The 27918-nt window shown below is 43.3% G+C and overlaps 1 protein-coding gene across 1 annotated transcript in view; it reads left to right on the forward strand.

The window, feature by feature from the left end:
• Positions 1-27918, forward strand: part of scarf2 (scavenger receptor class F, member 2) — a 62826-nt gene that overhangs the window by 21191 nt on the left and 13717 nt on the right. The window contains 5 exon segments of the mRNA XM_083784357.1: positions 1397-1615; positions 2888-3016; positions 7310-7413; positions 12142-12256; positions 14631-14728. Of these exon segments, the coding sequence (XP_083640483.1) occupies positions 1397-1615; positions 2888-3016; positions 7310-7413; positions 12142-12256; positions 14631-14728 (665 nt within the window).

Raw genomic sequence — 27918 nt, forward strand, 5'->3', positions numbered from 1 at the left:
TTAATGTATGCTTTTTTAATTGGAGTAGTAAAAGTAAAAGTATTGGAAATTCTCAAGTAAAGTAGGCCTATACAAATACCTCAAAACTGTACTTATAAGTGCAGTACTTAGTTACTTGACACCACTGCAGGTGAGGAAAAATAATTGAGCACGTCCCCACAGTCCCAAACCGACAGTTCTGAAAAAGCCAGACCCATAAATAACGTTGGGCTCCATGTCTGACGAGTGTTACCGTGTGGTTTTGCGGTTTCGATATAGGAAATAAGACTTAATCTACGCCGTGGCTGATAACCCTTAAAACATCTGAAAGTGTTACTCAATGGAGAGATATTAAAGTGAGATTTGGGAATTGGTATTCGCATTATCCCAGAATAATCCCAGTCTGCTAAAACATGCTAAAGCAATTCAGGTTAATCGTTTTACCTTCCAACGTCGACCTCAATACACAACAGTGTTTCTTTACCGTCCACGAGGCAACCCCGACCTCAACACAGTGTTCTCAATACACCGTGTTGCCGTAGAGATCAGAAAGAAGCAAAGGTTTTCACGTTTAAGTACAATTTCGAGGAATTTGTGCTTTACGTCAGTGTACATTTTTCTGTACTTTTACTTCTACTCCACTACCTTTTTAGAGGCAAATATTGTACTTTTACTCCACTACATTTACTTGAAAACTTTGGTAGTTACTTTGTAAATTTTGATTATTATTACAAAACATGCATTAACCACTTCAGCCCTATACATTTCGGCCATTTGAAAATAGCAGATCTACAAGCTCACAATGACCCTCACAAAAACATGCAGTAATCCTGGTCTCTAAACTGCCTCCCCCTGGCTGGCTAGCTGGGGCGCCTGATGGAGGGGAAAGGAACTGGTTGGAATAACGTGTTCCTTCCACGCGCTACGTCCAACCAGGGAAACTCCCCCCTGTCAGGTGAAAAGAAGCAGCTTGGACTCCTCATGCATATAGAAGGAAGCATGAGGTCAGTCCGTTGCTCTCCCCAGGTCGGCAGAGGATGTGTATAGCGCCCAGGATTACATTAGATAATTGACACCGGGTGAAAAAAAAATGGGTTGCAAAAATCGTGGGATAAAAAAAACAATTAACCCATTTTGGGGCGGGATCCCCTTTTGGTGTTAGGGTTATGTTATGTTTTAACTATTGAAAAATAGCAGATCTACAAGCTCGTAAGCGCGCCACCGAGTGGCGCGCTACGAGCTTGTAGGTCTGCTATTTTTGAAAGATCGAAGAACGACTGACACATAGAAACATAGCTTTTTCAGAAAACAGCCATTTTTAGAATCTGATCTCAGGTCAAAATGGGTTTTAAAAAAAGAAGTAAAACCATTGAGCTTTTTAACTTTTTTTCCCCACCACCGCCGACACCACCAACAGGTGTGGCCACTGCAAAGGCCAGCAGCCGTGCAAGGTGACGGAGGGCCGCTGCGTCACCTGCGACCGCGGCTGGAACGGGACGCGCTGCGACCAGCTCTGCCACAAGGGCTTCTTCGGCGAGGCGTGCGGGGAGGCGTGTCCCACGTGCAAAGACGGCCACCACTGTGACCCCATCCACGGCAAGTGCTCGCACTGCAACCCCGGCTGGATCGGGGACAGGTAATGCAATGGAAATCAATGGTCTCACTATTGCGCGTTGTGAGCTTGTAGATCAGCTATTTCCAGCATGCAACCAAGTGTAAAATGACTTATACTGGATCTCTTGTCCACTAGTCCCTTCCTAACATTTTAGTCTAGTTTTTATTTGTCGAGGAAATTGTCAGTATATTTAGTCTTAGTTTTAGTCATCGTAGCTTAGTTTTCATTTAGTTTCCATTTGTTTTTGTCAGTGGAAATAGGTAGTCGACGAGCATTTTTCGTCTTAGTTTTAGTCGACGAAAATAACACTGCTCCAGAGCCTCCCTCCGAACTCCCCACACACACGTCCCCAACACATATTTTATACCGTCAGCAGTGTACAGAGTTTCAGGAGTAACAAGAGATGGTCATTCCTTAAATGGACTCCATTCTATAGTTAACTCACACAGTTTGAAATAGGTTCACATGAGTCGGCAGTCTCTAATGAGTTTGTCAGTGAGGAACAGGTGGTAATTATAGTGTTAAGTATCATCTACTAGTAGGCTACATTAAAGGGATTGTGACATAAAAAAAAAGGTTTTGGAATTGTTCTTATTTTTTTTTAGGTTTTCTAATCTCAATTGCACCCAAAAAAGTTTTTGTCACATTTTACTTAGTCACCTGGAAATGTTTTAGTGTTAGTCTAGTTTTAGTCGACTAAATATCACATGCTTTTTTTTAGTCGACTAAAACTGCAGTTGATTTAGTCGACTGAAATGTATTTTGGCGGGTGTTGATGATGTTGAAATGAGTGTTTTTACACTTGCTGAAAATAGCCGATCTACAAGCCCACAACGTGAGCTTGTAGATCTGCTATTTTCAGCATGCAACTCATTTGTACAATGACTAAGACTGGATCTCTTGTCCACATTTTAGTCTTTTATTTGTTGACGAAATTGTCAGTATATTTAGTCTTAAGTTTCATCATAGCTTAGTTTTTAATATATTTCATTTTCGTCAACACTGCTCGAAAACAAAAACAAGGCAACACGGAACCAACCCCTATATGGGTTTTATTACCCCTCAGCCCATGTTTTTTTTCCACATTCTTCCTGCATTGTCATTTCCCCCACCCGGGATTTCAAAGCATATATAATGAGCAGGCGCCGGGCCTTTCAACTAGTAGCTACCGTATAGTACAGTAGGATAATCACCCCCCCCCCCCCCCCCGCCCCCCCCTCCCATCCACCCCAGCCTGATAATGACTGTAATCATGGCATTCCTCCCGTGTGATGTGTGGTTGTTGTGTAACAGGTGCGAGGTACGCTGCCCGAACGGCACGTACGGCGAGAACTGCGAGAACGACTGCAGCCACTGCTTCAACGGGATCTGTCACGTGGTCACCGGGGAGTGCCTCTGTGACCCGGGGTTCTATGGGACATAGTAAGTAGACCCGGGGTTCTATGGGACATAGTAAGTAGACCCTGGGTTCTATGGGACATAGTAAGTAGACCCTGGGTTCTATGGGACATAGTAAGTAGACCCGGGGTTCTATGGGACATAGTAAGTGTTCTCTGTGTGTGACCCGGGGTTCCACGGGACATAGTAAGTGGCTATCGCTGTATGTACAGTATGTATGTATGTGTATGTGTGCGTATCTGTCACGCACCGTGGATGGAAGAAGGGCCATTCTACAACAGGTCGTTAAGAGGAAGCAATCTGATTGGTTGAAACAGGTTTCTAGCCTGGATCAAACCAGCACCGTTCACCACCTAATCAAAACAAATAATTCAGCTGCTCTGTTTTCCCAGAGCGCTAGCTAACTCGGTGGCTAGGCTAGCTATAGTTTCTTGGGACATTTGTGGTCGTAGTGACTACATCTGTCATTAAAAATATATATTTTTTCAGTGATTTTCTTCGTTTTAAGGGTAACTGTTGTATAATTGCAATATTACACTCGAGGGTGTTGTTTAACGTGGTTATTCAGTGATGCTTGCGGAACTCGACTTCGTCTCGTTCCTGACTGCATCACTGTCGTGGCAATAATCACGTTAAACAACACCCTCTCGTGTAATATTGCTTAATTGTGTGTGTTTTTTAGTTTTTCGTCTTCTTTGTTTTTTAACCCATTTTGGGGCGGGAACACCTTTTGGTGTTTGAAGCATTATGTTACACTTTAGCTATTGAAAAATAGCAGATCTACAAGCTCATAGCGCGGCCCACAAGCTTGTAGGTCTGCTATTTTTGAAATATCTTAAAAATGTGGTGCAAATCTTTGAATATATATTCTTTGTGAGTGAACGTTTTTAACTCAAATCTTTGCTTCTGGGGGGGTGGTCCCTGGAACTACATATTTTGAGATGGGGGTCGGTGGCAAAATACAGATATTTCCGGAGGTCCTTGACATGAAAAAGTTTGAGCACCACTGACATGGGTTTTTCTGAAAACTGTTCAAATTCAGAAGCCTTTTTTTAAATCAACCTCAGTCCAAAATGGGTTAAATTGAGGCTGTTAAAGCGCCCTGCCGAAGTAGCAGGAAAGAAAATTGCGATAGAGCCTTTAATTAAAGGGAATGCAACAAGAACATGTTTACTTCACCCTTTTCTACACGTGCTGTGTTCTCCTCCAGTAAGCCATTTAGGCCTGACGTCATTCTTTTTTAAGTCTTCTAAATCATGACAGTTTTCTGAAAAACCCTTATGTTTCTTTATCAGTGGTGCTCAACATTTCATGTCAAGGACCCCCAAAGATGTTATGTAATTGGCCGCCGACCCCCATCTGAAAATATGAGCAGTTGGAATGAATAACAGTCCAAGTCCACACTAATTATCCATAATAATGTATAAATGATGGGGGTCAGGACAGCTATAGGCCTTTTCGGGGAGGGGTCCATGAATACATGATGGACTGTTATTCGTCTCAACTGCTTGTTCCAGGGAATCCCCCCAGATTAAGAAGCAAAGATTTGAGTTAAAAACGTTCGCTGTGAAAGAATATATATTCAAAGATTTGAGTTAAAAACATTTGCTCTGTGGAGTTTGCATGTTCTCCCCGTGTCCCCTACCCTCACAAAAAACATGCAGTAATCCTGGTCACTAAACTGCCTCCCCCTGGCCAGCCGGGGCGCCTGATGGAGGGGAAAGGAACTCGTTGGAATAACCTGTTCCTTCCACGCGCTACGTCCAACCAGGGAAACTCCCCCCTGTCAGGTGTAAAGGAGCAACTTGGACACTCAGGCATGAAGGAAGAATGAGTTCAAGTCCGTTGCTCTCCCCTTGTCCCCCATATATGGGGACTAGGTTGGTCTCCCTTGTCCCCCATATATGGGGACTAGGTTGGTCTCCCCTTGTCCCCCAAATATGGGGACTAGGTTGGTCTCCCCTTGTCCCCCATATATGGGGACTAGGTTGGTGGAGGGTGTGTAGAGCCCAGGATCACATTAGATGATTGACACAGGGGTGAAAAATGGGTTACAAAATCGTGGGACAAAAAATATATTAGAAAAAAAAACATTTGCTCTGAAAGAATATATATTCAAAGATTTGAGTTAAAAACATTTGCTCTGAAAGAATATATATTCAAAGATTTGAGTTAAAAACGTTCGCTCTGAAAGAATATATATTCAAAGATTTGCGCCACATTTGAAAGATTTTTCAAAAATAGCAGATCTACAAGCTCATAGCGCGGCACCGGGTGCCGCGCTATGAGCTTGTAGATCTGCTATTTTTCAATAGCTAAAGACCTGAATTGGTTAACTGTGCACAATTCATACTTAGTCATATGACTGTGTCACATGGCAAAACAACAACAGATCTTTCAACTTAAAAATGGTTATTACCGTCCAGCGTTTAGCCTTAACTCAATACAAAGGGTTTAGTCATCAGATGTGTCTTTCTGTGTTCTACTCTCCATAGCTATAAACTAACGAAATAATAAAAACTATAGAATTGAAATAAAAAATCACACCTGTGTGAAGTGAGGGGCGCTAATATATTAAAGTCTAACTCATGTTGCTATGATTAGGTAATGGTGATGTAAAACAAACATTAATCCATTCTGTACGGGAACCCCTTTTGGTGTTAGCATTATGTTATGCTTTAGCTATTGAAAAATAGCAGATCTACAAGCTCATAGCGCTACGAGCTTGTAGGTCTGCTATTTTTGAAAAATCGAAGAACGACTGACATAGAAACATAGCTTTTTCAGAAAACTGTCAGGATGTAGAAGACATTTTTAGAATCTGATCTCAGGTCAGAATGGGTTAAACTCTCTTCAGTTTTAATGGCATTTAATGTTTGTGTTTAGCGACTAAACGAAAGTTAAGCATTAAACTCTGTCCATTGGCAATGGTGTTTTTAATGTTTGTTTAACAAACATTAAACCTGTAAATAGAAGGGGCTAGCTAGCGCCCCTCAAAAACTAGCAAAACTAACTAGAATAGTTTGTTTTGGTCAAAATATTTTAAATAATAGTAAAAAATAGCAGATCACTAACTAAATCAAGTCTCTCGAGTCTCGACATACATGTGCATCCGTTGTCGTTGCATATGGAATAATGGAACATATACTTTTATGAAGCAATATTTTAACTCCTACGTGGAGTTTAGCGGCTTGGGGACAGGATAGCAGGCGTTCTGTTTTCAAAACAAAGGGTGAGTTATGAACAGAACTATAGCCCTGAAATACGATGTCATACGAGCGCCATGTGAACCGTGGCTGGAACAGAACTGACTTGCCAACGTGAAATCGTACAAAGACGTGGCGACTTTGCTCAGTCAGGAACGAATATCTGATTGCTTTGGTGGACCCAGATGAAAAAAGACTAGGTGGTTCTCAAACTATTTCATGTCAAGTAGCTCTAGAATGATCTGTATTTGAAAACAAGGGACCCCCAGGAAGCAAAGATTTGAGTTAAAAATGTTTGCTGTGAAAGAATAGATTCAAAGATTTGCACATCACGTTTTCACAATTTCTCAAAACAATTGCAGATCTACAAGCTTGTATGTGCCGCGCTATTTGAGCTTGTAGATCTGCTATTTTCTGCTAAAGTTCCGAATAATGGTTCAAGTGGTTAATAATAGCTATAATGCGACACAGATGTGTCCTCATTGGGTCTAAAATGGGTTATAACAGGAAAATAAAAAACAAATTAAAACTACACTAATATATAATAACCTAACCCTGGTACTGTCTCTATATTAATATATAATAACCTAACCCTGGTACTGTCTCTATATTAATATATAATAACCTAACCCTGGTACTGTCTCTATATTAATATATAATAACCTAACCCTGGTACTGTCTCTATATTAATATATAATAACCTAACCCTGGTACTGTCTCTATATTAATATATAATAACCTAACCCTGGTACTGTCTCTATATTAATATATAATAACCTAACCCTGGTACTGTCTCTATATTAATATATAATAACCTAACCCTGGTACTGTCTCTATATTAATATATAATAACCTAACCCTGGTACTGTCTCTATATTAATATATAATAACCTAACCCTGGTACTGTCTCTATATTAATATATAATAACCTAACCCTGGTACTGTCTCTATATTAATATATAATAACCTAACCCTGGTTCTGTCTCTATATTAATATATAATAACCTAACCCTGGTACTGTCTCTATATTAATATATAATAACCTAACCCTGGTACTGTCTCTATATTAATATATAATAACCTAACCCTGGTTCTGTCTCTCTACTTCCAGCTGCAACATGACGTGTCAGCTGGGCCAGTACGGAGTGAACTGCAACAGAACCTGCTCCTGCAACGACAAGAACTGCGACCCGGTGTCTGGCGCCTGCAACCTACGTAAGCCCATATACCTCTACGTCAGGGGGGAATTCAACTGGATTAGACCCGTGTGTGTGTGTGTGTGTGTGTTTGTTTCATGCTTGCGTTGTCGCGCCCCTCTTGAGCAGACCTGGAGCAGACCTGTCGTTGATCCAGGCGACAACATCTGCATTAATCGATGCCCGATACTGTCGTCATTAGTATTTATTATATGAGATAGTAATCTCACACTTCATATCGCGCACATTGCAAACGAAAAACATTGTTCCAGGGGCCCACCTTTGTTCCCCATACTCCGCCAGATGGTGGCAATATAATTAAAACAAGATGAAAGAGATGAGATATGTTTGCCCGTCCGAATGACCATGCAGTCACTACTGATGTGACGCAACTGTATAGAATGTCTTAACAGCTGACGGAAGACAATGAACACCGTGTTTGCGCGTGCGTGTGTGCATGTGCGTGCGTGCGTGAGTGAGTGAATGTGTGTGTGAGTGAGTGAGTGAGTGTGTGAATGTGTGTGTGCGTGCGTGAGTGAGTGAATGTGTGTGTGTGTGCGTGCGTGCGTAGCAGGGCGAACAAAGTGGTGACTTGATGTTGTTTCCAGACCAGTGTCCTTTTTATTGCTGTGTTTGTTGGCCCTGTTCCTGTCCAGAGAGAGAGAGAGAGAGAGAGAGAGAGAGAGAGAGAGAGAGAGAGAGAGAGAGAGAGAGAGAGAGAGAGGGAGAGGGAGAGGGAGAGGGGGGGGAGGGGGAGGGAGAGAGAGGGAGAGAGAGGGAGAGAGAGAAAATGGGGATATAAATAAAAGCAGAACAGAGAGAGAGAGGAAGGGACAGACAGACAGACAGACAGAACATAATACAGTCAGGATGGAGGAAGTGCAGCAGGAAACTGGGATCATGAGAGGTTTGGTCCAGCGGACATGTTGGGTCTCTGTCGGGCCCCCGTCCCGGGCCTCCCTCCCCTCCCCTCCCTCCCCCCCCGTCCCCTCCCCTGAATACTAGTGCGTTGCCAACCATGATGACCCCCCCCCGCCACCTGGGCCATCCATCCGGGCCCTGTGTGTCAGTCAGCGTGCAGGCCCGGTGGGCCAGCGGCGCTATTTACCGTTTAACCCATTCTGGGTGGGAGGCCGGGAAGCCCTTTTGGTGAGGTTTTTCAGAAAACTGTCAGGATTTAGAAGACTTTTTTTTTTACGTCGAATGGGTCCTAAATGGGTTAAGTAATGGCTTGTCTTTACCACCGGTGTCATCACCCCCCCGCCCCCCACCAATCCCCCGCCCCAATGCGTACAGACTACGTAACATCATTGGGTTTCCTTCGGGGGCTTCCTTCTAGTGTGACCCACCCCAAAGTGGCAGGTGGTGTACCGTAATAAATCATGGAGGAGTTATCGGTGCAGGCGACTGTGGAGAAGAGGGGAGTGTGGGAGCGGGAGTGGCGGTGGTGCTGGTGGCCGTTGCATGGGTGAGGAAGTGTATATTGCGGGAAATTGCCTCTGAAAGGTCAAGGGGTCGTCGTATACACTGTAGCTCTTATGCGGACAAGATAATATTTGAAGATTTGGGGTTGAACTGAAACCGCGGCTGCATGCCGGCTCTGCCCTCCGTGAAGTTTAATCTAGGGCTCTGTCACACTATGATGACCCACTATGATCACGTCAAACAGGGACTGAAATGGACAATTTCATTTGTCATTTGAGGGTAAACAGCGTGTCAATTAATAGGCCAGTCAATCTAAGCTAAAAAAAAACAGACCAGTCAAAACATAGTCACATTGGTACTCTAAACATAGTCACATTGGTACTAGTCTAAACATAGTCACATTGGTACTCTAAACATAGTCACATTGGTACTCTGCAATAGTAATCGTTTCTGTATACTGTATTGTTGTGGGACTGGAAAGATAAATCACAGAAGGCGGATACATACATTTAACATTATGTATGTATGTGTGTATGTATGTGTGTATGTCTGTTGTCGTGTGATTGGGATTATGGGATGTATGGGGCGGGTCATCCAAGCATGGATTAATTGCGTTACATTTTTGTATCTGATTAATTTCACAATTGAATTAACTCGGTTAATTTAGCCCATGTGTTTTGGCGTTAGTTGATGGCGACTAAAATCTTGCCATTATTTAGTCGACTCAAATTAGATTTACAGTGTAAGACTAAAACATTTCAGATGACCAAAAATAATTATGACTTTAAAGCTAAAGGAAATGTTATTCAAAAGACTATGACTAAACTAAAATCAAGTTTTGAAGAAAAGGCGGCGATCCAAGAACTCAAAAACGTATAGAAATAACTTGAGGAGACGGTGCTATAAAATCATGATATTTTATTAGAAAAGTTAAAAAAGCCAAAGGAGTCTTCATCAGGGCAGGTGTCGCGTCCCTGTCTCGGGTGAGGGTAGTACGTGACCAAATATATATTTTAACGAGGTTTATTTTCCCCAAGTGAAAAGTGCAGAATAAGTGGCAATACAAAGGAGACCAAAAATCTCCTCAGACAGAGACTGGCTACGTTTACGACAGTTAAATCCCCTTTTCATTCAGAATAAAAGTTAAATCCTATTAAAAGTTGTCATGTAAACACCTACAAAAACTTAAATCGGAATGAAAATGGCCAATCTGATTTAAACTTAGATCTGATGTAACTGACCGGTTTATTCCATTTTTAAATCCTATTGAAACAATTGTGGACTCATGTAAACACTAATTCGGAATGACCTTTCCCATGTAAACACGCAGCAAAAAAAAAAAACATTACTTCTGAATTAATTAATTCTGAAGTTTTCATTCTGAATGAAAAAGCCCTCATGTAACCGCAGCCAGTGACACCTTCTTGACCAGCAGCAGAAAGAGCCAATCCCTTCAGCTATATACCCCCCATGGCCCCTCCCACTAGACAGGACCAATAGGGATAGGGGTTAAACCATTTAGGCCTGACGCCAAAAAAAAAAAAAAAGTATTCTGAAAGAATATTATATTCTCATGCTCATAGCGCGCCACTCGGTGGCGCGCTATGAGCTTGTAGATCTGCTATTTTTCAATAGCTAAAGTATAACATAATGCTTAGTTAAAACACCAAAAGGGGTTCCCGCCCAGAATGGGTTTTAACGTGCTCCACACAACATGTCATTAAATCTGTTAGAATGGCACAAGAATACATTTACAATAACATGAACCTCATTTAAGCTTGTAGATCTTTTTTTCTTTTTCTGAAATCTTTGGTTTTCAAAAGTCCCTTTTTTAGAGTCCAGTGTCCGATTGGTGACAAATAACCCTCCCTGTCCACACAGACAGGAGTTGGTTTGGCCCAATTGGCCCAGATTAGTGGCCAGCTGTTGCTATTTAAAGTCACAGAACCCATGAAGAATGTTTGGTTGTTGAGCAGACATGGTGAGGGCTGATTAATAAAAACCTTGAAGTTTGTCGTTTTGTTTGTTCACACCCTACCTAACAATTTTGTGCAACTATTGATAGGCATGAATTGAGCAAACTTAACCTAGCCGCAATTTACAACTCTAGATCTTTTTTAATAATGGGATGAATCTAGAGTTGCAATACCCTCCATTGACTCCCCACTCATCCAAATTGTGTTTGCGATCTGCTTGTATAAACCAACATTGCAGCTCTAGGCCAAGCTTGAATTATCCTCTTTCAATCTGCCGAGCTTTTGTTTCATAAAAATCCACCGTAGACATGTTATGAGCTACTTTCTGTCAAGACATTCTCTGCAGGTGATTCTTTTTCTAAGTGCTGGAGTTTGGAAGCACTCGTCGTATGTCACTGAACGGCCCTGCGTACCACCTGTTTCACATTTGCACATAATGCAGGAGGCAGCAGTGCGACCCGTTAACAAAAACGAATGCTTCCAACCTGCAACACTTAGAAAATGAATCACCTGCACATAATAGGATAATTCAAGCTTGGCCTAGAGCTGCAATGATGGTGAGTTTAACGTTGTTTAAGACAAGCAGATCGCAAACGCAATTTGGATGAGTGGGGAGTCAATGGAAGGTATTGCAACTCTAGATTCATCCCATTATTTAATAAATCTAGAGTTGCAGGCTAGAGCAAATATAGACAGTGACAGTGTTGGGTCACACTGTTAAAGCAGGTCTACCTGCCCTATCCACCTTTTTGGGTGCCTTTTCTTCACTATTCCAGTCCTGCACTCTTTGACGCACCTGTCTACTTTTAAACTTGGTGAGGGGTGCGTTGGGATTGGGATAGGGTTGGGAGAGGGTTAAGGCCTATTCATAGTCTCGATTTTCGGTGGTGAGGTGACCACCGCTCCGGTGGTGAGGTGACCACCGCTCCGGTGGTGAGGTGACCACCGCTCCGGTGGTGAGCTGACCACCGGAGTTGAAATAACGTTGAGCGGTGGTGGTGAGTGAAAACGGAGAGAAGGGCTGGAGCGGTGGCGGTGGTTTGCTCTTCACCGCGGCTCAGTGACGTCATGTTGTAGTTCGGTGGTCACCTAACCACCGAAAATCCAGACTATTTATGAGCCTTTAGGGTTGGGAGAGGGTCAAGGATGGGTTTAGGTGTGCTGCCCCGTGGGAGGTGACGGTTTGAGATAGGTTGTAGGGCTAATGACTGGTGTATAACCAATGACTATAGTCTAAACTAAGTACTGCAGCCTGAGCTGGTTCATTCTCTCTTTTTAGCTTTAAAACCAAGTTTTGTTTGTCAAAACCAACACACTCCCTTCCTCCTCTTCTCTCCTCTCGTCAGAGCCCAACCAGCGGATGGGCGTGATAGCGGCGGGAACGCTGGTCTCCTTTCTGCTCATCGTTCTCCTGTCGTTGCTGTGCTGCTGCTGTCTGTGTCGACACAAAGACCACCACAAGTGAGTGACCTCCTAAACGCAGCCACACCCTTAATGCACCATTCAGGACGGGAACCCCGTTTTGGTGTTTTAACCCATTCTGACCTGAGATCAGATTCTAAAAAAATGTCTGTTTGAAAATGACAGTTTTCTGAAAAAGCTATGTTTCTATGTCAGTCGTTCTTCGATTTTTCAAAATAGCAGACCTACAAGCTCGTAGCGCGCCACTCGGTGGCGCGCTATGAGCTTGTAGATCTGCTATTTTTCAATAGCTAAAGCATAACGTAATGCTAACACCAAAAGGGGTTCCCGCGCAAAATGGGAAAAATTCATGTATATTCTTTCAGAGCGAATGTTTACAACTCAAATTTTTGCTTCTGTGGGGGTCCCTGGAACAACATATTTTCAGATGGGGGTCAGCGGCCAGATACAGATCATGGTTTGAGCACCACTGACATATAGGTTTTCCAGAAAGCTTTTAGGGTTTAGAAGACATTTCTTTAGAATCGGCCCACACTTTTTTGACACGAGAGCCACGTTAAATGGTAAATGGTGCATTTATATAGCGCCTTTATCCAAGGCGCTTTACAGAGATTGTGCATTACATTCACCCATTCACACACACATTCATACACCGATGGCAGCGGAAACCATGCAAGGCACCAACTAGCACATCGGGAGCAATTAGGGGTTCAGTGTCTTGCTCAAGGACACTTCGACAGTAACTCTGGGGGAGCCCGGGTTCGAACTGGCAACCTTACGGTTACCATCCAGGCACTCTACCGCTGAGCCACCGCCGCCACGTTCAAAATGACCAGCTCAACAAGATCTACCCATGCACCAAAAGAATTATCCCATTGCTGAAATGTGTTTAGAAATGTACCTAAGGGGGATTTGGGACTTTGGCATAGTGGCACTAGCGTTACATAGCCTACAGTAAGACATAAGACAAACACTTGGAATGGGAAATGGAGGGAAAATTTAATATATTATTTGTTTTTGCATAAATTAATCAGTGCTATTGAACCTATCGAAAGAAAGTGGACAAAACCTCTGAACTCCACTGTAATTGACAATTATATAAAGTCAAAACACCAACTTTGATGAGGCAGTATTGCTTTGTTTTCTAAATATAAGGTTTTCTTCATTTCCTGATAAATCTATTTTTTTACTTCCTGAAAAAATGGAGTAGGTGGTTTCTTCTACTGTATTCTCTTCCTCTCTCTCTCTCTCTCTCTCTCTCTCTCTCTCTCTCTCTCTCTCTCTCTGTGTTATGCTTTACTTATATATACTCATTTTCTCTTTCTTTCTTCTCTCTATTTTTTTCACTTCCTGAAAAGTTAGGTGGTGTTTTCCCGACAGCTAATGTATTAGCTGTATCTCTCTCTCTCTCTCTCTCTCTCTCTCTCTCTCTCTCTCTCTCTCTCTCTCTCTCTCTCTCTCTCTCTCTCTCTCTCTCTCTCTGTCTGTCTGTCTGTCTGTCTCTCTCTGTCTCTGTCTCTGTCTCTGTCTCTGTCTCTGTCTCTGTCTCTCTCTCTCTCTCTCTCTCTCTCTCTCACATATACTGTACCCATATGTTTCTATATCAGTGGTGCTCAATATTTCATGTCAAGGACCCCAAAAACTTTATGTAATATGCCGCCGACCCCCATCTGAAAATATGTTGTTCCAGGGACCCTCCAGAAGCAAAGATTTGAGTTAAAAATTGAAACTCTGAAAGAATATTCAAAGGTTTGTGCCACATTTTCACGATTTTTCAAAAATAGCAGACCTACAAGCTCGTAAGCGCGCGCTATGAGCTTGTAGGTCTGCTATTTTTAAATAGCTAAAGTATAACATAATGCTTAGTTAAAAGTTTAAAACACCAAAAGTGTGTTTTGTGTATTTCCATTTCTCAGTGGCTCACAGCACGAGGCACAGGGCCACATTTCAATATGCCACTCATGAATGATCCACTTTCCACGGTGTAGAAACAGGCTTGAAAGGTTTACTTCTGTGGACTCCAACATCACACCTAGCTACATGTTTAAGCATTTATTTCATATTTACATGTCTTCTGTGGTCTCTAACATTACACGTATAGCTACATGTTTAAGCATTTATTTCATATTTACATGTCTTCTGTTGTCTCTAACATTACACCTAGCTTCATGTTTAAGCATTTATTTCATATTTACATGTCTTCTGTGGTCTCTAACATTACACCTAGCTACATGTTTAAGCATTTATTTCATATTTACATGTAGATTCCAGCTCTGACACTTATTTCAGACATGCTCTAGTATGTAGTGTCTCCTCTGGTGATAAGCTGGAGGTTGCGTGACGATGGCAGGCTCTCCGTCAAATCTGGTCACATCATAACTGAGACAAACTCTTCTCTTCTTCCCAAAAACAGTAAAAAAGCCAAACGGATCCTGTGTGGAAGATTCAGCCGGATCAGCACCAAACTGCCCCGGATTCCACTGAGGCGACAGAAGCTGCCCAAAGTAGTCGGTAAGCCCCCCAGAATACTCATAATGTGATAATATTAATATTATATTATAATTATGATTATAGACTACTGCCACTGCCGCTGCGGCAGTGCTGCCAAAAAAAAGCGCAGTCTTTATTTTGTTTTATATATTCCGCTGTGTTGCTTGTGTGGAAAAAGTACTCAAATGTTTTACTTAAATACTGTAAATAATGTAGATGTACTCCGTTACAAGTAGAAGTCCCATATTCTAAATGTACTCGAGTGAAAGTACAGAAGTATACTGCATCAAAATAGTACTTAAAGTACTAAGTACAAAAGTAAATACAGCATTTCAGAATGTGTACAAAATCTCAAGTACAAATACCACAGAATTGTACTTAAGTACAGTACTTAAGTAAATGTACTTAGTTACTTTACACCAATGCTTGCATGATCTGCTTCAGTTCGGCCGTACTTGGCTTCATTCATCGTGAAGGGACGAGTGTGAGTGTGTGTGTGTCAAAGGGACCAGCGTGAGTGTGTGCGCGTCAAAGAGGTGAGTGTGTGCGTCAAAGAGGTGAGTGTGTGCGCGTCAAAGAGGTGAGTGTGTGCGTCAAAGAGGTGAGTGTGTGCGCGTCAAAGAGGTGAGTGTGTGTGTCAAAGAGGTGAGTGTGTGCGCGTCAAAGAGGTGAGTGTGTGCGCGTCAAAGAGGTGAGTGTGTGTGCGTCAAAGAGGTGAGTGTGTGTGCGTCAAAGGGGTGAGTGTGTGCGCGTCAAAGAGGTGAGTGTGTGTTCGTCAAAGAGGTGAGTGTGTGTTCGTCAAAGAGGTGAGTGTGTGCGTCAAAGAGGTGAGTGTGTGTGCGTCAAAGGGGTGAGTGTGTGCGCGTCAAAGAGGTGAGTGTGTGTTCGTCAAAGAGGTGAGTGTGTGTTCGTCAAAGAGGTGAGTGTGTGTGCGTCAAAGGGGTGAGTGTGTGTGCGTCAAAGAGGTGAGTGTGTGCGCGTCAAAGAGGTGAGTGTGTGTGTGTCAAAGGGGTGAGTGTGTGCGCGTCAAAGAAGTGAGTGTGTGTGCGTCAAAGGGGTGAGTGTGTGCGCGTCAAAGAGGTGAGTGTGTGTGCGTCAAAGAGGTGAGTGTGTGTGCGTCAAAGGGGCGAGTGTGAGTGTGTGTGCGTCGAAGGGGCGAGTGTGAGTGTGTGTGCGTCGAAGGGGCGAGTGTGAGTGTGTGTGCGTCGAAGGGGCGAGTGTGAGTGTGCTGCGTCAAAGTGCAGGACATTAAAGTCCGCTGTAATGACTCTCAAATGAACCACAGGCCACGACGAATACACATTCTAGCTGGGCCTACTGTATTCAACACCTCTATACTATACATTCTGGGCCTACTGTATTCAACACCTCTATAATACATTCTGGGCCTACTGTATTCAACACCTCTATAATATACATTATGGGCCTACTGTATTCAACACCTCTATAATATACATTCTGGGCCTACTGTATTCAACACCTCTATAATATACATTATGGGCCTACTGTATTCAACACCTCTATACTATACATTCTGGGCCTACTATATTCAACACCTCTATAATATACATTCTGGGCCTACTGTATTCAACACCTGTAAAAGCTTTCAAGGCAACTTTTAGTGTCTTTACCCATTCTGACCTGAGATCAGATTCTAAAAACTTCTTCTACATCCTGACATTTTTCTGAAAAATCTACGTTTCTATGTCAGTCGATTTTTCAAAAATAGCAGATCTACAAGCTCATAGCGCGCCACTCGGTGGCGCGCTATGAGCTTGTAGATCTGCTTGTAGAGCCTTTAATCATCTTTTGACCCCTGTTTTTCCAAAGGCCCGGGCACCGAGACTGCCTTTGGACGACTATTTTAATATCAATTGATTACGGTGATCAATTGTGTCCTGTATGTGCTCATAACACTCCGGTATAGTGGTCCGTTGGAGGAAAAAAAAACAGAAAAAAATGGAAATGGAAAACCTGCTGGTCTTATGCTGTCTATGGGGACGCAGATTTTAGAACGCTAATACTTCTTTTTAGACCAAGAACAATATGATCCTATAGCTTACGAAAGGTTTTGGGTGGATTAAATGATATTGGCGGATAAATAGCGGATTTTTACTCCCTGACTCTTGAGTCCAAATCGGCTTTCAATTTTAGAGTTTCGCCCATAGAGTTTATGTGGCGCTCTGAGCCAACCAGCCTATAGATGGCGCTGTGGCCCCTCTTGGAGCCACGCATCGGGTCTCTTGGACCAGGTCTTGGAACCACGCATCGGGTCTCTCCTCCGGTCCTACAGAACCTTGGACCAGGTCTTGGACCAGGTCTTGGACCAGGTCTCTTGGACCAGGTCTTGTAAAGTGTGTGGTGGCTGCCAGGCAGGGGATGGGGTTTCATTTGAAAGGAATGCACTGGGGTTTTTTTTTTTTCTCCTTTTTTCTTTTTTTTTTAGCCCCTTATTATTCTTGGCACCCTTAAATGCCATGTGTTCATATTATTACAACCCTTGACTGGGCCCTTTTTTCCCCTCCTCTCCCTCACCCCATCCCCCCCCCCCCCCCCTCTCCGCTCACATCCCCTTCGTCCTTCTGCCCCCGAGGAGAAAGTCCTTCTGGGCCTGAGAGAGGCCGTGCTATTAAAAGACGGCCAGTGGTTGTCTGTGTGGGGGAAGGGGGGGGGGGGGGGGGGGGGGGGGGGGCTAGAGGTGGTGAGTGATGCGCTATCAAAGACTGCTCTGTTTGGGTGGTGGACGCTGGTTCCTGTGTGTGTGTGTGTGTGTGTGTGTGTGTGTGTGTGTGTGTGTGTGTGTGTGTGTGTGTGTGTGTGTGTGTGTGTGTGTGTGTGTGTGTGTGTGTGTGTGTGTGTGTGTGTGTGTGTGTGTGTGTGTGTGTGTGCTTGCGTGCGCGCCCCGTGGTCCACCATAGCGGTTGTCTGTGACTTCGCGACCATTGAAAAGTTAATGTGCCCCGAGGGGGGCATCGTTCAAAAGAAAATGAAGAAATGTAAACGAGGCCATTTTCATGCTTTGTATGATCTCGTGAAAGATAACATTGAACTGAGTATAGCGAGGCTACATTTGTCTGAATGCAGAGGTCAATTGCGGGCACGCCGCGTAGAATCAGTTTGTGCCCCAGGTGCCCTATAGGGGGTGGCCGGGGGACTTTTGGTGCCCCGGAGCCCTCAGGACTTTAGGGCTCTGGGCAGCAGGGAATTAGCCAGGGGACTGTTGGTGCCCCAGAGCCCTAGGGGACTTTAGGGCTCTGGGCAGCAGGGAATTAGCCAGGGGACATTTGGTGCCCCAGAGCCCTAGGGGACAGCAGGGAGTTAGCCAGGGGACTTTTGGTGCCCCAGAGCCGTAGGGGACAGCAGGGAGTTAGCCAGGGGACTTTTGGTGCCCCAGAGCCCTAGGGGACAGCAGGGAATTAGCCAGGGGACATTTGGTGCCCCAGAGCCCTAGGGGACAGCAGGGAATTAGCCAGGGGACATTTGGTGCCCCAGAGCCCTAGGGGACAGCAGGGAATTAGCCAGGGGACATTTGGTGCCCCAGAGCCCTAGGGGACAGCAGGGAATTAGCCAGGGGACATTTGGTGCCCCAGAGCCCTAGGGGACTTTAGGGCTCTGGGCAGCAGGGAGTTAGCCAGGGGACTTTTGGTGCCCCAGAGCCCTAGGGGACAGCAGGGAGTTAGCCAGGGGACATTTGGTGCCCCAGAGCCCTAGGGGACAGCAGGGAATTAGCCAGGGGACTTTTGGTGGCACCAATTTTTCAATGATTCCGGTCATTTCAGTTTTCATTACACTCTGGCCGACCGGCCGCATCTATTAGAGTCATTATGGTAACTAAACCTGGATGCTTTCTGCACACAATATGCATATATGTATATCAGGGTACAGGCTTTAGTTAGTCGACATACGATTGGTCCGACTGTCATTAGAACGACAACCTACCTCAAAAAAGATGGGTGTTATCTTTTTTTTTCTTCCATTTGCTGCTTTCTTTCGTTTTAGAGATTTTAGCTGTTTTTGACAGGGGGGTGGGGGCATTCGAGTGTGTGTGTGTGTGTGTGTGTGTGTGTGTGTGTGTGTGTGTGTGTGTGTGATCGCGTGCGTGCACTTGAGCAGTATTTATCTTTGCAGTTTTGGGTCTTCGAACTTCAGCCAAGTGACATGCTCAAAGATTATGGTAAACGTTGTGCACACCTGGTTCATTCATATCTGCAGAAGACCATAATGATTTCCCCCGCTCTCTACTCGACCCACTTAAAAAAATACAATTCTGGGCATTTCATAATCATAATGAGCAAACATACAGTACGCTAGTAAAAATTGTCTATTCACGAGCCAATCCGTTTGACACAATCGTGCTTGCTTTGTAGATGGCCTATTTTCACCAAAGACATTGGTCTAGAGGGAAAAGTCAAGTCAAGACATGTTTTATTTTATTTTATTGATTGATTGGAATATGTATTAACAGTTTGCAGAATTACAGTACATGTCAAGCACAAACTCAATACAAAGGCTGTTAATTGTGGGCGGACGACCCAATTAAGCATTACACTTGTTTACAAGATGTAAACAATGTTCAATTCATCCAAACATTTAGAGACGTACAAATAGACACTTCTATATAGTTAAAGAACAGAACAGGAATTCATCATAAAGGAGGCAAAAAGGGAAAAGAAACATATACAGTGAGGGGAATTACGGGGGCCAGTTTCGAATTGCAGCCGTCCGTATAGGTGCATGCCCTTTGAGCGCTTTTGAAGGAGTCAAGGGATTTGCATGTCTTAATGACTGTTGGTAGGGCGTTCCACATTTTGGTGGCATAGGAGCGAAAATAATCGCTTTTACTCTGAAAGCCATGAACCGGAAACACTTTCCTAAAAAAGTTGACTTTACTAAGTGACATCCCCGATCAAACAATTTATTGTTTTACGCTCCAAAAAGCGTTCATATTTTGCGGGAGAGACGGATGAGGAGCAGAAATGAAGCGCCAGCATATCGATCCATTCATCACCACGGAGAGCGCCTTGGATTAGGAGATATGAGTCATTCTTTCCGCCGCGCTAACATGGGAGTCAATGACAAGCTAATAGTTGCACTGAGCGTTAGCGTACGGAAAGCGAAAAGCGAAATGCCAAAAAAAAAAAATAGGAAAAATTCTGAATATTCTTATCTCGCCCCGCGTCTCTAGGACGTCGCTAGGACGTCCACAGACGTCATAGGCACTAATATTTCGGGATCCTTATGACGGCCTCACACGTCGTACGAACTGAAACGGTTAAAGTGAATGGCACATCGAGTGGCAAAGCAACATGCAACATTGTTTTAACGTTGTTTAACGTTGTTTAATGCAATCAGATATGACTTTTCTGTTTGGATGAATGGGGCTGTCGAGGCCAGCAAGTATAGTTTTTTGCCACTCAGTGGGCGTTCCCGCATAACTTCTGGGTTTGATGATGTTGTCAAAGTGCATAACACTCTATAGCTGCTTGTAGATCAGTAGTCTAGACCGGTAGGTCTTGTAGATCAGTAGTCTAGACCGGTAGGTCTTGTAGATCAGTAGTCTAGACCGGTAGGCTATCAAGTCGCTTTGCAGATTGATAAACGAGTCTGAGTCTAGAGCGGATGCAGAAATGGAAACTGTGTGTGTGTGTGTGTGTGTGTGTGTGTGTGTGTGTGTGTGTGTGTGTGTGTGTGTGTGTGTGTGTGTGTGTGTGTGTGTGCGTGTGTGCGTGTGTGCGTGTGCGCGCGTGTGTGCGTGTGCGCGTGTCTGTACGGTACAGAAAGCGGGCTCTAGGGCTGATCACTCGGGTTACTGTAATTTGCAATGAAAGCCATGAGGCTAATGTTGAAACGTGTGACGTGTTACTCTTTAACTCACGACCATGATCACATGGTTTGGAGCAGAGATTCATAAAAGTCGATACAATCGAAAGTATATACAATACATTACAGATTATACACGATATACATAGACATATCGGAGGAAGGCTTTCCCTATTTGTACAGTGGAAGAACATTTTTCAGAAAAGCACCCAATTTATAGATTACTTTTAGATTTTTCAGATTTTAGTAATGCAATTAATTTGAACATAGAAGGGTGGGTAAAAATAAATAAATTAGCAGGTATTTTTTGCCTGAAATTCATAATGCCAGTATTCTTACATTCCAACAAAACATGATACTCATCTCCAATTCTGGCTTCATTACATAGGTTACAAATCCTCTGATTTCTTTCCAATCCTTTATATCTACCGATGACCTTTGGGAGTCTTGTGTTGTTTAGCCTAAGTGACCAGCCCTAGAACACAGACAGGGAGGCCATACTTACTTACTACTTACTTACTTAGGGGCAGCGGTGGCCGGACGGTTTGCGGAGCAGGGCCTGGCTGTAAACAAGTTCTTGAGCTTAGTGCAGTTACCCTGGGTAAACATGGTACCTTTAGTCCAGTTACCCTGGGTAAACATAGTACCTTTCCTTTCCTTTACTTACTTACAGGGAGGCCATACTTACTCACTGCTACTTACTTACTTACTTACAGGGAGGCTCATGTGGTTAAAATGAGTGTGTCAAGGAAAGAGGGGAGCATGTGCTCCACCACTTATCCAGCTGATGATTTAAGCCAGCAACTGTCTCCATTGTGCCTCCATGTGTCAAAAGATGACACAGAAACAGATGTGTCCTTTGTCTGTCATCATCGTCGTGCGTTGTTGGGACATTATTGTGGCTTATTTTGCTGACTGACTTCAACTCTCATACTGATGAGTAGCATTCTACCAATCTGGAAAACAAACTTACTGCTTACCTCCCCCCCCCCCCCCCGAGAGAGTATACGTAGCTGAAGTGCCTGAATGTGAAATTGTTCTTTTAGACTCTCAGTCACCTTCGGGACTGAGAAATGTCGCACAGGGCCGATGTGTGCGAGGCGACCACATTCCAATTAAACTCAACAAGAACATTCCGTAGAACATTCTGCAGTCAAGCTGCTTAAACTGCCTCCTTTGTGCAGCAGTGCAGTTTTTACTGGTCAGTCAGTATCTCTCTCTCTCTCTCTCTCTCTCTCTCTCTCTCTCTCTCTCTCTCTCTCTCTCTCTCTTTCTCTCCTTTCCAGCTCAGCACTGCTACAGTGCTGTTCAGATTGTAGTCTCTTCTCTCTCTGCTTTCCTCGTCGGTCTGTCGGTCGGTCTGCCCAGAGAAAGCGTGGCCTTAGCCTGCCAGCGTTTTTTGAAACTCTAACCCGGACCGTGGGGCTCCAACACACACTCCTCCTGCACACACACACACACACACACACACACACACACACACACACACACACACACACACACACACACACACTGTGCACACACACACACACACACACTCACACACACACACACACACACACACACACACACACACACACACACACACACACACACACACACACACACACTCCTCCAGCACACACACACAGCATTCCAGAGGGGGCCCCGAAAGGGGGCTGGAAACAGGAAGTGGTCAAATTTACCCCAGCCTGTGTCAGGACGGTGATTTATCCACACCAGGGTCACTGGCAACAGATGTGGCAAAAGAGAAAAGACAAGAAAGAAAAGAAAGAAAAAGGCGAAGGGGAAAGAAGACAACATTTACTCTTTCGTCAACGTATAAGCAGTGTCAGCGACACAGCGTACGTACACACAGTCGTACGGTGTCGTTTTGCATATACTAGGCCGCTATAGCATTCATAGTGGCGTTTTTTGTGTGTTTATAGTTTGTTATTCCATTCGGAGCATATTTATTCCACGCCCTGCCGTTTCTGGACTTCTGTCCCACATCACATCACATCCCATCCCAGTGTTGTCCGAGCAACTTCCCCAGCATAAGTGTTGGAGAGAGAGCCAGGCCACCTGCTGCTTTGCTGCAGGACGGACGTGTCCGTCTGTCCGTCCTCTGCTACAAGCAGCTGTGCTGGACGGACGGACGGACGGACCGTCTGCGCAACACAGCTGGAGCTCGTCAGAAATGTCCTTTTATTTAGTCCGTTCCGCTGACGTGTGAGTGCAGAGGGTGTGGGATCTCAGTGGCGTCCCTCAGTCCCAGCAGACGACTATACAACATGTCTGGAGGTAGAATGCCCAGCATTCAAGGACAACAGTTGTTTAGTTTGCTCTGGCTGGCATATACGAGCAGCAAAGACGCCTCGGACGGCCACGTGTTTGTTTGTTTTTGACGACCTTAAGTGAAGTTCCTTACATAGAGACATTTAGCTTATAGCTGCTCTGCAAGTCCTTGGTGCACGATTTGTCTGCCTTTGTAGACCATTCCAGTGACAAAAGTGCACAGAAAGCAACACCCATCCATTACACATTATCAGCTGTTTCTCAACCATAATCTACAATAGCCTACATTGTCTTTACCTTTTTCTAGAGTAATGGTTTGTCCTCGTATAAGGAAAACAAATGTATGTTTGACTGTCCACATTTTGACAACGGTCTGTTTCTACACCCTATACACTACAATTACAACTATTCTGATAACTCTATGTAGTTGGCAGTATAACTCATGTGGTCACTACAGTTATACAGAGTTAATTGTCAGTGCTTTACTGTAGTACAGGATATCCTTAAATAACCTCAGTTTCTGTTGGAATGTCCCCACACACACACGGTGCCAGCATATCAAAACTACTCAATGCGTACATCGTTTTTCATTGCTCATTTTTTACGCCGGTTGCAGCTGTGTTGATGTTATCAACTCTTAAAGCCCTATACACAAGCCCTCCTCCCTTCAGCCATAAGTCGCCGTGCTATCCTGCAGTGTTTAGATGATCTTGTGTTGATAGCTGATCCCTGGTGAGTTGTGAATTGAGAGCTTTAAGCTTCATCAAAACGCAATGAATGAGTGACCACCACTGGCACTGACCTTCAAGTGAAAAAGATATTTGGTCAACTTATACCTGATGACCCAGCATTTAAAGCTATCTCTAAATGGTGACTTCTATAGTTGAAGAAGTCACCATTCGGCATTCGGTGCTATGAGCTTGTAGATCTGCTATTTTTCTAACAGCTCAAGTATAACATAATGCTTGAAACCCCAAAAGGGGTCCCCGCACAAAATGGGTTGAAAAAGGCGCAACGGGTGAGTTAAAAAAAAAGGGTTTTAAAAATATATATTACAGTGAACAGAAATCACAAACAGACAAACTGTGAAGAACTATAACTGTACAGACTCTGTAGCATTGGATGAGTCTGGGAGAGTGGTCTGCTTTGAGAGACTAGAATGCCATGAAGGGTCATGTGGTTAAGGTCTTAAGTAATGCATAGTCTTCTAAATGTGTCATTTCCCATGGCATGTCCCTGCTCAGACCCATCTCCACGGTCAATATGAGATTAACCCATTCTGGGCGGGAACCCCTTTTGCTGTTATATTAGCATTGTGTTATACTCTATAGCTCAGGAGGTGCCCACACTTTTTGAGTGGTGCAACCACTCCTACAACCAGCAATGACCGTGTACCTGTGTGTGTACCTTTGTTGTCATGAGCATGAGTAAGTGACTTAATAATACCAGTAGGGGGTGCCAGAAACAGAGAGAGGGGTATTGCTGTGCCTGCTGCCTGCTAATGAGAGAGAGAGAGAGAGAGAGAGAGAGAGAGAGAGAGAGGTGTGTGTGTGTGTGTGTGTGTGTGTGTGTGTGTGTGTGTGTGTGTGTGTGTGTGTGTGTGTGTGTGTGTGTGGGGGGGGGGGGGGGGGGGGGGGGGGGGATTGCACCACTCAGTTCACACAGGTGTGATTTTTAACTTGAGAGACACTTTCAAAATGACCAGCTCAACAAGATCTATACCCACCAGGAACAATATGATCCCATTGCTGAAATGTGTTTAATCATACCAGTGTGTGTCCAGTGGAAACCTCGTATGAAATCTGATCTCAGGTCAGAATGTGTTTAAAAAGGTACCTGAGGGGGTTTGGAATAGCGTCGCTGGCGTCACATACAGCAAGACAAAACACAAGACACTTGGAATGGGTAAATAGAGGAGAAAATGGAATCGGTAGGGTGTGTTTATATATAACTTTGTAATGCTACTGACAACAAATGTCAGATTCAAAAAGGTTTTTTTTATATTTAAATTAAATATATGTTTAAGAGCATGTCATGTGATCTACATGCACAGCCTTTGTGACAGTGTTGTTTTCGTCGACTAAAACTAAGACTAAATATACTGACAATTTCGTCGACAAATAAAAACTAGACTAAAATGTTTAGGAAGGGACTAGTGGGAGAGAGATCCAGTTATATGCTGGGTTGCATGCTGAAAATAGTGTACCAAAGTGTAAAATATGTCATTACAACGACATCAAGGCCTGTCAAAACACATTTTAGTCGACTAAATCAACTGTACATTTAGTCGACTAAAATCGTATGACATTTAGTCGACTAAAACTAGACTAAACACTAGAACATTACAGGTGACTAAAATGTGACTAAAACTAAGTGAAAACTATTCAAGAGACTAAACGACTAAAACTAAAATAGAAATTTGCTGCCAAAAACAACACTGCTTTTGATCTACTGGTATAGATCTACCTTTTGGGCACCCCCTGCTCTAGCTATTAAAAAAATAGCTTCTAAAAATATTTAGAAGAATCTTAAAAAATGTGCCTCAAATCTTTGAATATCGTATTCTCACAGAAGCGAACGTTTTTAACTCTAACCCGATCGGATCCAATCAATCGAAATAATTAGTTAGAGAAATTTATGAAAATCTGGGAACTAAATCGTTACCAAGAGATTTTCTTCACAATGTGTTTCTAAATGTGTCTAATAACATGTACTAAAAGTTTGAAATTCAACTCCTGTGGGAAATTGAGTTATTAGCTTAATATGTGACCATAACCATTAACATCCTATATAAGGCAAAAAAAGTCAAAATCTCATCATTCTTTTAAGTAGCATAAGTAGACATAATTATGAAACTAGGGTTTTTTCATGATTCTGAATCCATTCCAAGCATTAGTTTTGCACAAAAAACACTCCTTGGGCTAAATTAGGCCATATCCACTTGACCAAATGTGCTGACCTCATCACGTTTGTGATGACGGCTATGGCCGTTTTTCCTCCCAAGGAGTGTTTTTTGTGCAAAACTAATTGCTTGGAATGGATTCAGAATCATGAAAACCCCCTAGTTTCATATGTCACATGCCTACTGAAAGAATGATGAACATTTTGACTTTTTGTCTTGATATAGGATGTTATGGGTATATGGTCACATTTTATGCTAATAACTAAATTTCCCACAGGAGTTGAATTTCAAACTTTTAGTACATGTTATTAGACACCTTTAGAAACACATTGGTGAATACATTTCTTGGTAACGATTTAGTTCCCAGATTGGTCAAATACCTGATAAAATGCCCTTACTAAATAGGCTACACACCGTTCAGAGGGACATCTGAAGAGCCGTATTGGACTGTTGTTTTGAGAACACGACTCTGATGGTGATAAAACAAAACGGATAGGGAGGTTAAGAAGAGTTAAACGGCGCGTTTAAAACAAGAGTGTTAAGCAGCGTGTCTCCATTTGTATGATCGAGGGGGAATATTTCAGCACCTTTATGCTTCCTTTTTCTTCTACGTCGTGGCTCTCTGTACGAGTCTAGCCGTCTGTGTTTTCCCGGAGCTATAATCCCGCTATAACTGTTGGAAGCGATCAACGGAAAACCTTGTTGTGCACGACTGACTGCACGCTGCGTCGTGTATAGGATGTAACATCCACACGTTTTCTTTCCCCTCACATTCATTAACCCATTCTTGGCGGGAACCCCTTTTGGTGTCATGTTATAATTTAGCTATTGAAAAATAGCAGATCTACAAGCTCGTAGCGCGCCACTCTGTGGCGCGCTACGAGCTTGTAGGTCTGCTATTTTAGAAAAATCGTGAAAATGTGCCTCAAATCTTTGAATATATATTCTTTCAGAGTTTCAGTTTTTAACTCAAATCTTTGCTTCGGGTGGGTCGGGTGGGTCCCTGGAACTACTTTTTTATTTTTTTATATATATAATTTTTGGGGTCCTTTACATGAAATATTGAGAACCACTGATATAGAAACATGAGGTTTTTCAGAAAAAAAGACATTTTAAAAAGACATCTTTTTAATTTCGACGTCAGGTCTAAATGGGTTATAACTTTATGCAGTAAAGCTTTGCCCAAATGTGGAGTCGTATACAGAGCGCTGGCTTCGTAACACGTAGTAGTGCTGGCTATAACACGAAGCCTGAGATCCATAATAATGGAGTCCATGCTGATAAAAACGTTCTGTACAGTACGTACATGTCATTACACACTTAGTACAGGCTGTTAATCCCTTCGTTTATGGGGCTGACCGAGTGACCGCGTGCGGGGGAACGAGGTCACGTCGGTCTCGCCCTGCAGCCCCAGAATGTAAGCAGATCTGTTAGGATTTGAATAACGCCGTGATTTAAAAGTGACGATAAAACTCTGGATGTCAAAGACGAGGAGATGCAACATAAACACAGCTGCATGTTTTTTAACCCGTTTCGACCTGAGGACCATTCTACAAAATGTCTTCTAAATCCTGACAGTTTTCTTTCTGTGTGTGTCAGTGGTTCTCAAACTATTTCATGTCAAGGGCCCCCAAAAATTATCTGTATTTGGCCGCCGACCCCCCATCTGAAAATATGTCGTTCCAGGGACCCCACAGAAGCAAAGATTTGAATTAAAAACGTTCGCTCTGAAAGAACATATATATATTCAAAGATTTGCGCCGCATTTTCACGAGTTTTCAAAAATAGCAGACCTACAAGCTCGTAGCTTGTAGATGAGCTTGTAGATCTGCTATTTTTCAATAGCTAAAGTATAACATAGTGCTTAAAATACCAAAAGGGGTTCCTGCCCAAAATGGGTTAATGGTGCTTTTAGAAGTCGACCATGATTAATCTCTAAATTAAATGAGGTTATGTAGGAACAGAATAACTATAAAACAAATCTCTTATCGGTTCCTCAACGACGTAATTAAGCTTCATGCACTTCGTTGTGCGACGAACAGCGAGAATAGCAGATCTACAAGCTCACAAGCGTGTTGTGAGCATATGGTTTGACAATGAATGGAACATTTTACAGTATCTGAGCAAATATAGTGTCTATTTTACTTCACAATGATGTACGATGATGAGAGCGCCCCTCACTTCACATGGGTGTGATTCTTCTTCTTTTTAA

This window comes from Protomyctophum parallelum, assembly GCF_964188405.1.
Source record: "Protomyctophum parallelum genome assembly, chromosome: 15".
Classification (NCBI taxonomy): domain Eukaryota; kingdom Metazoa; phylum Chordata; class Actinopteri; order Myctophiformes; family Myctophidae; genus Protomyctophum; species Protomyctophum parallelum.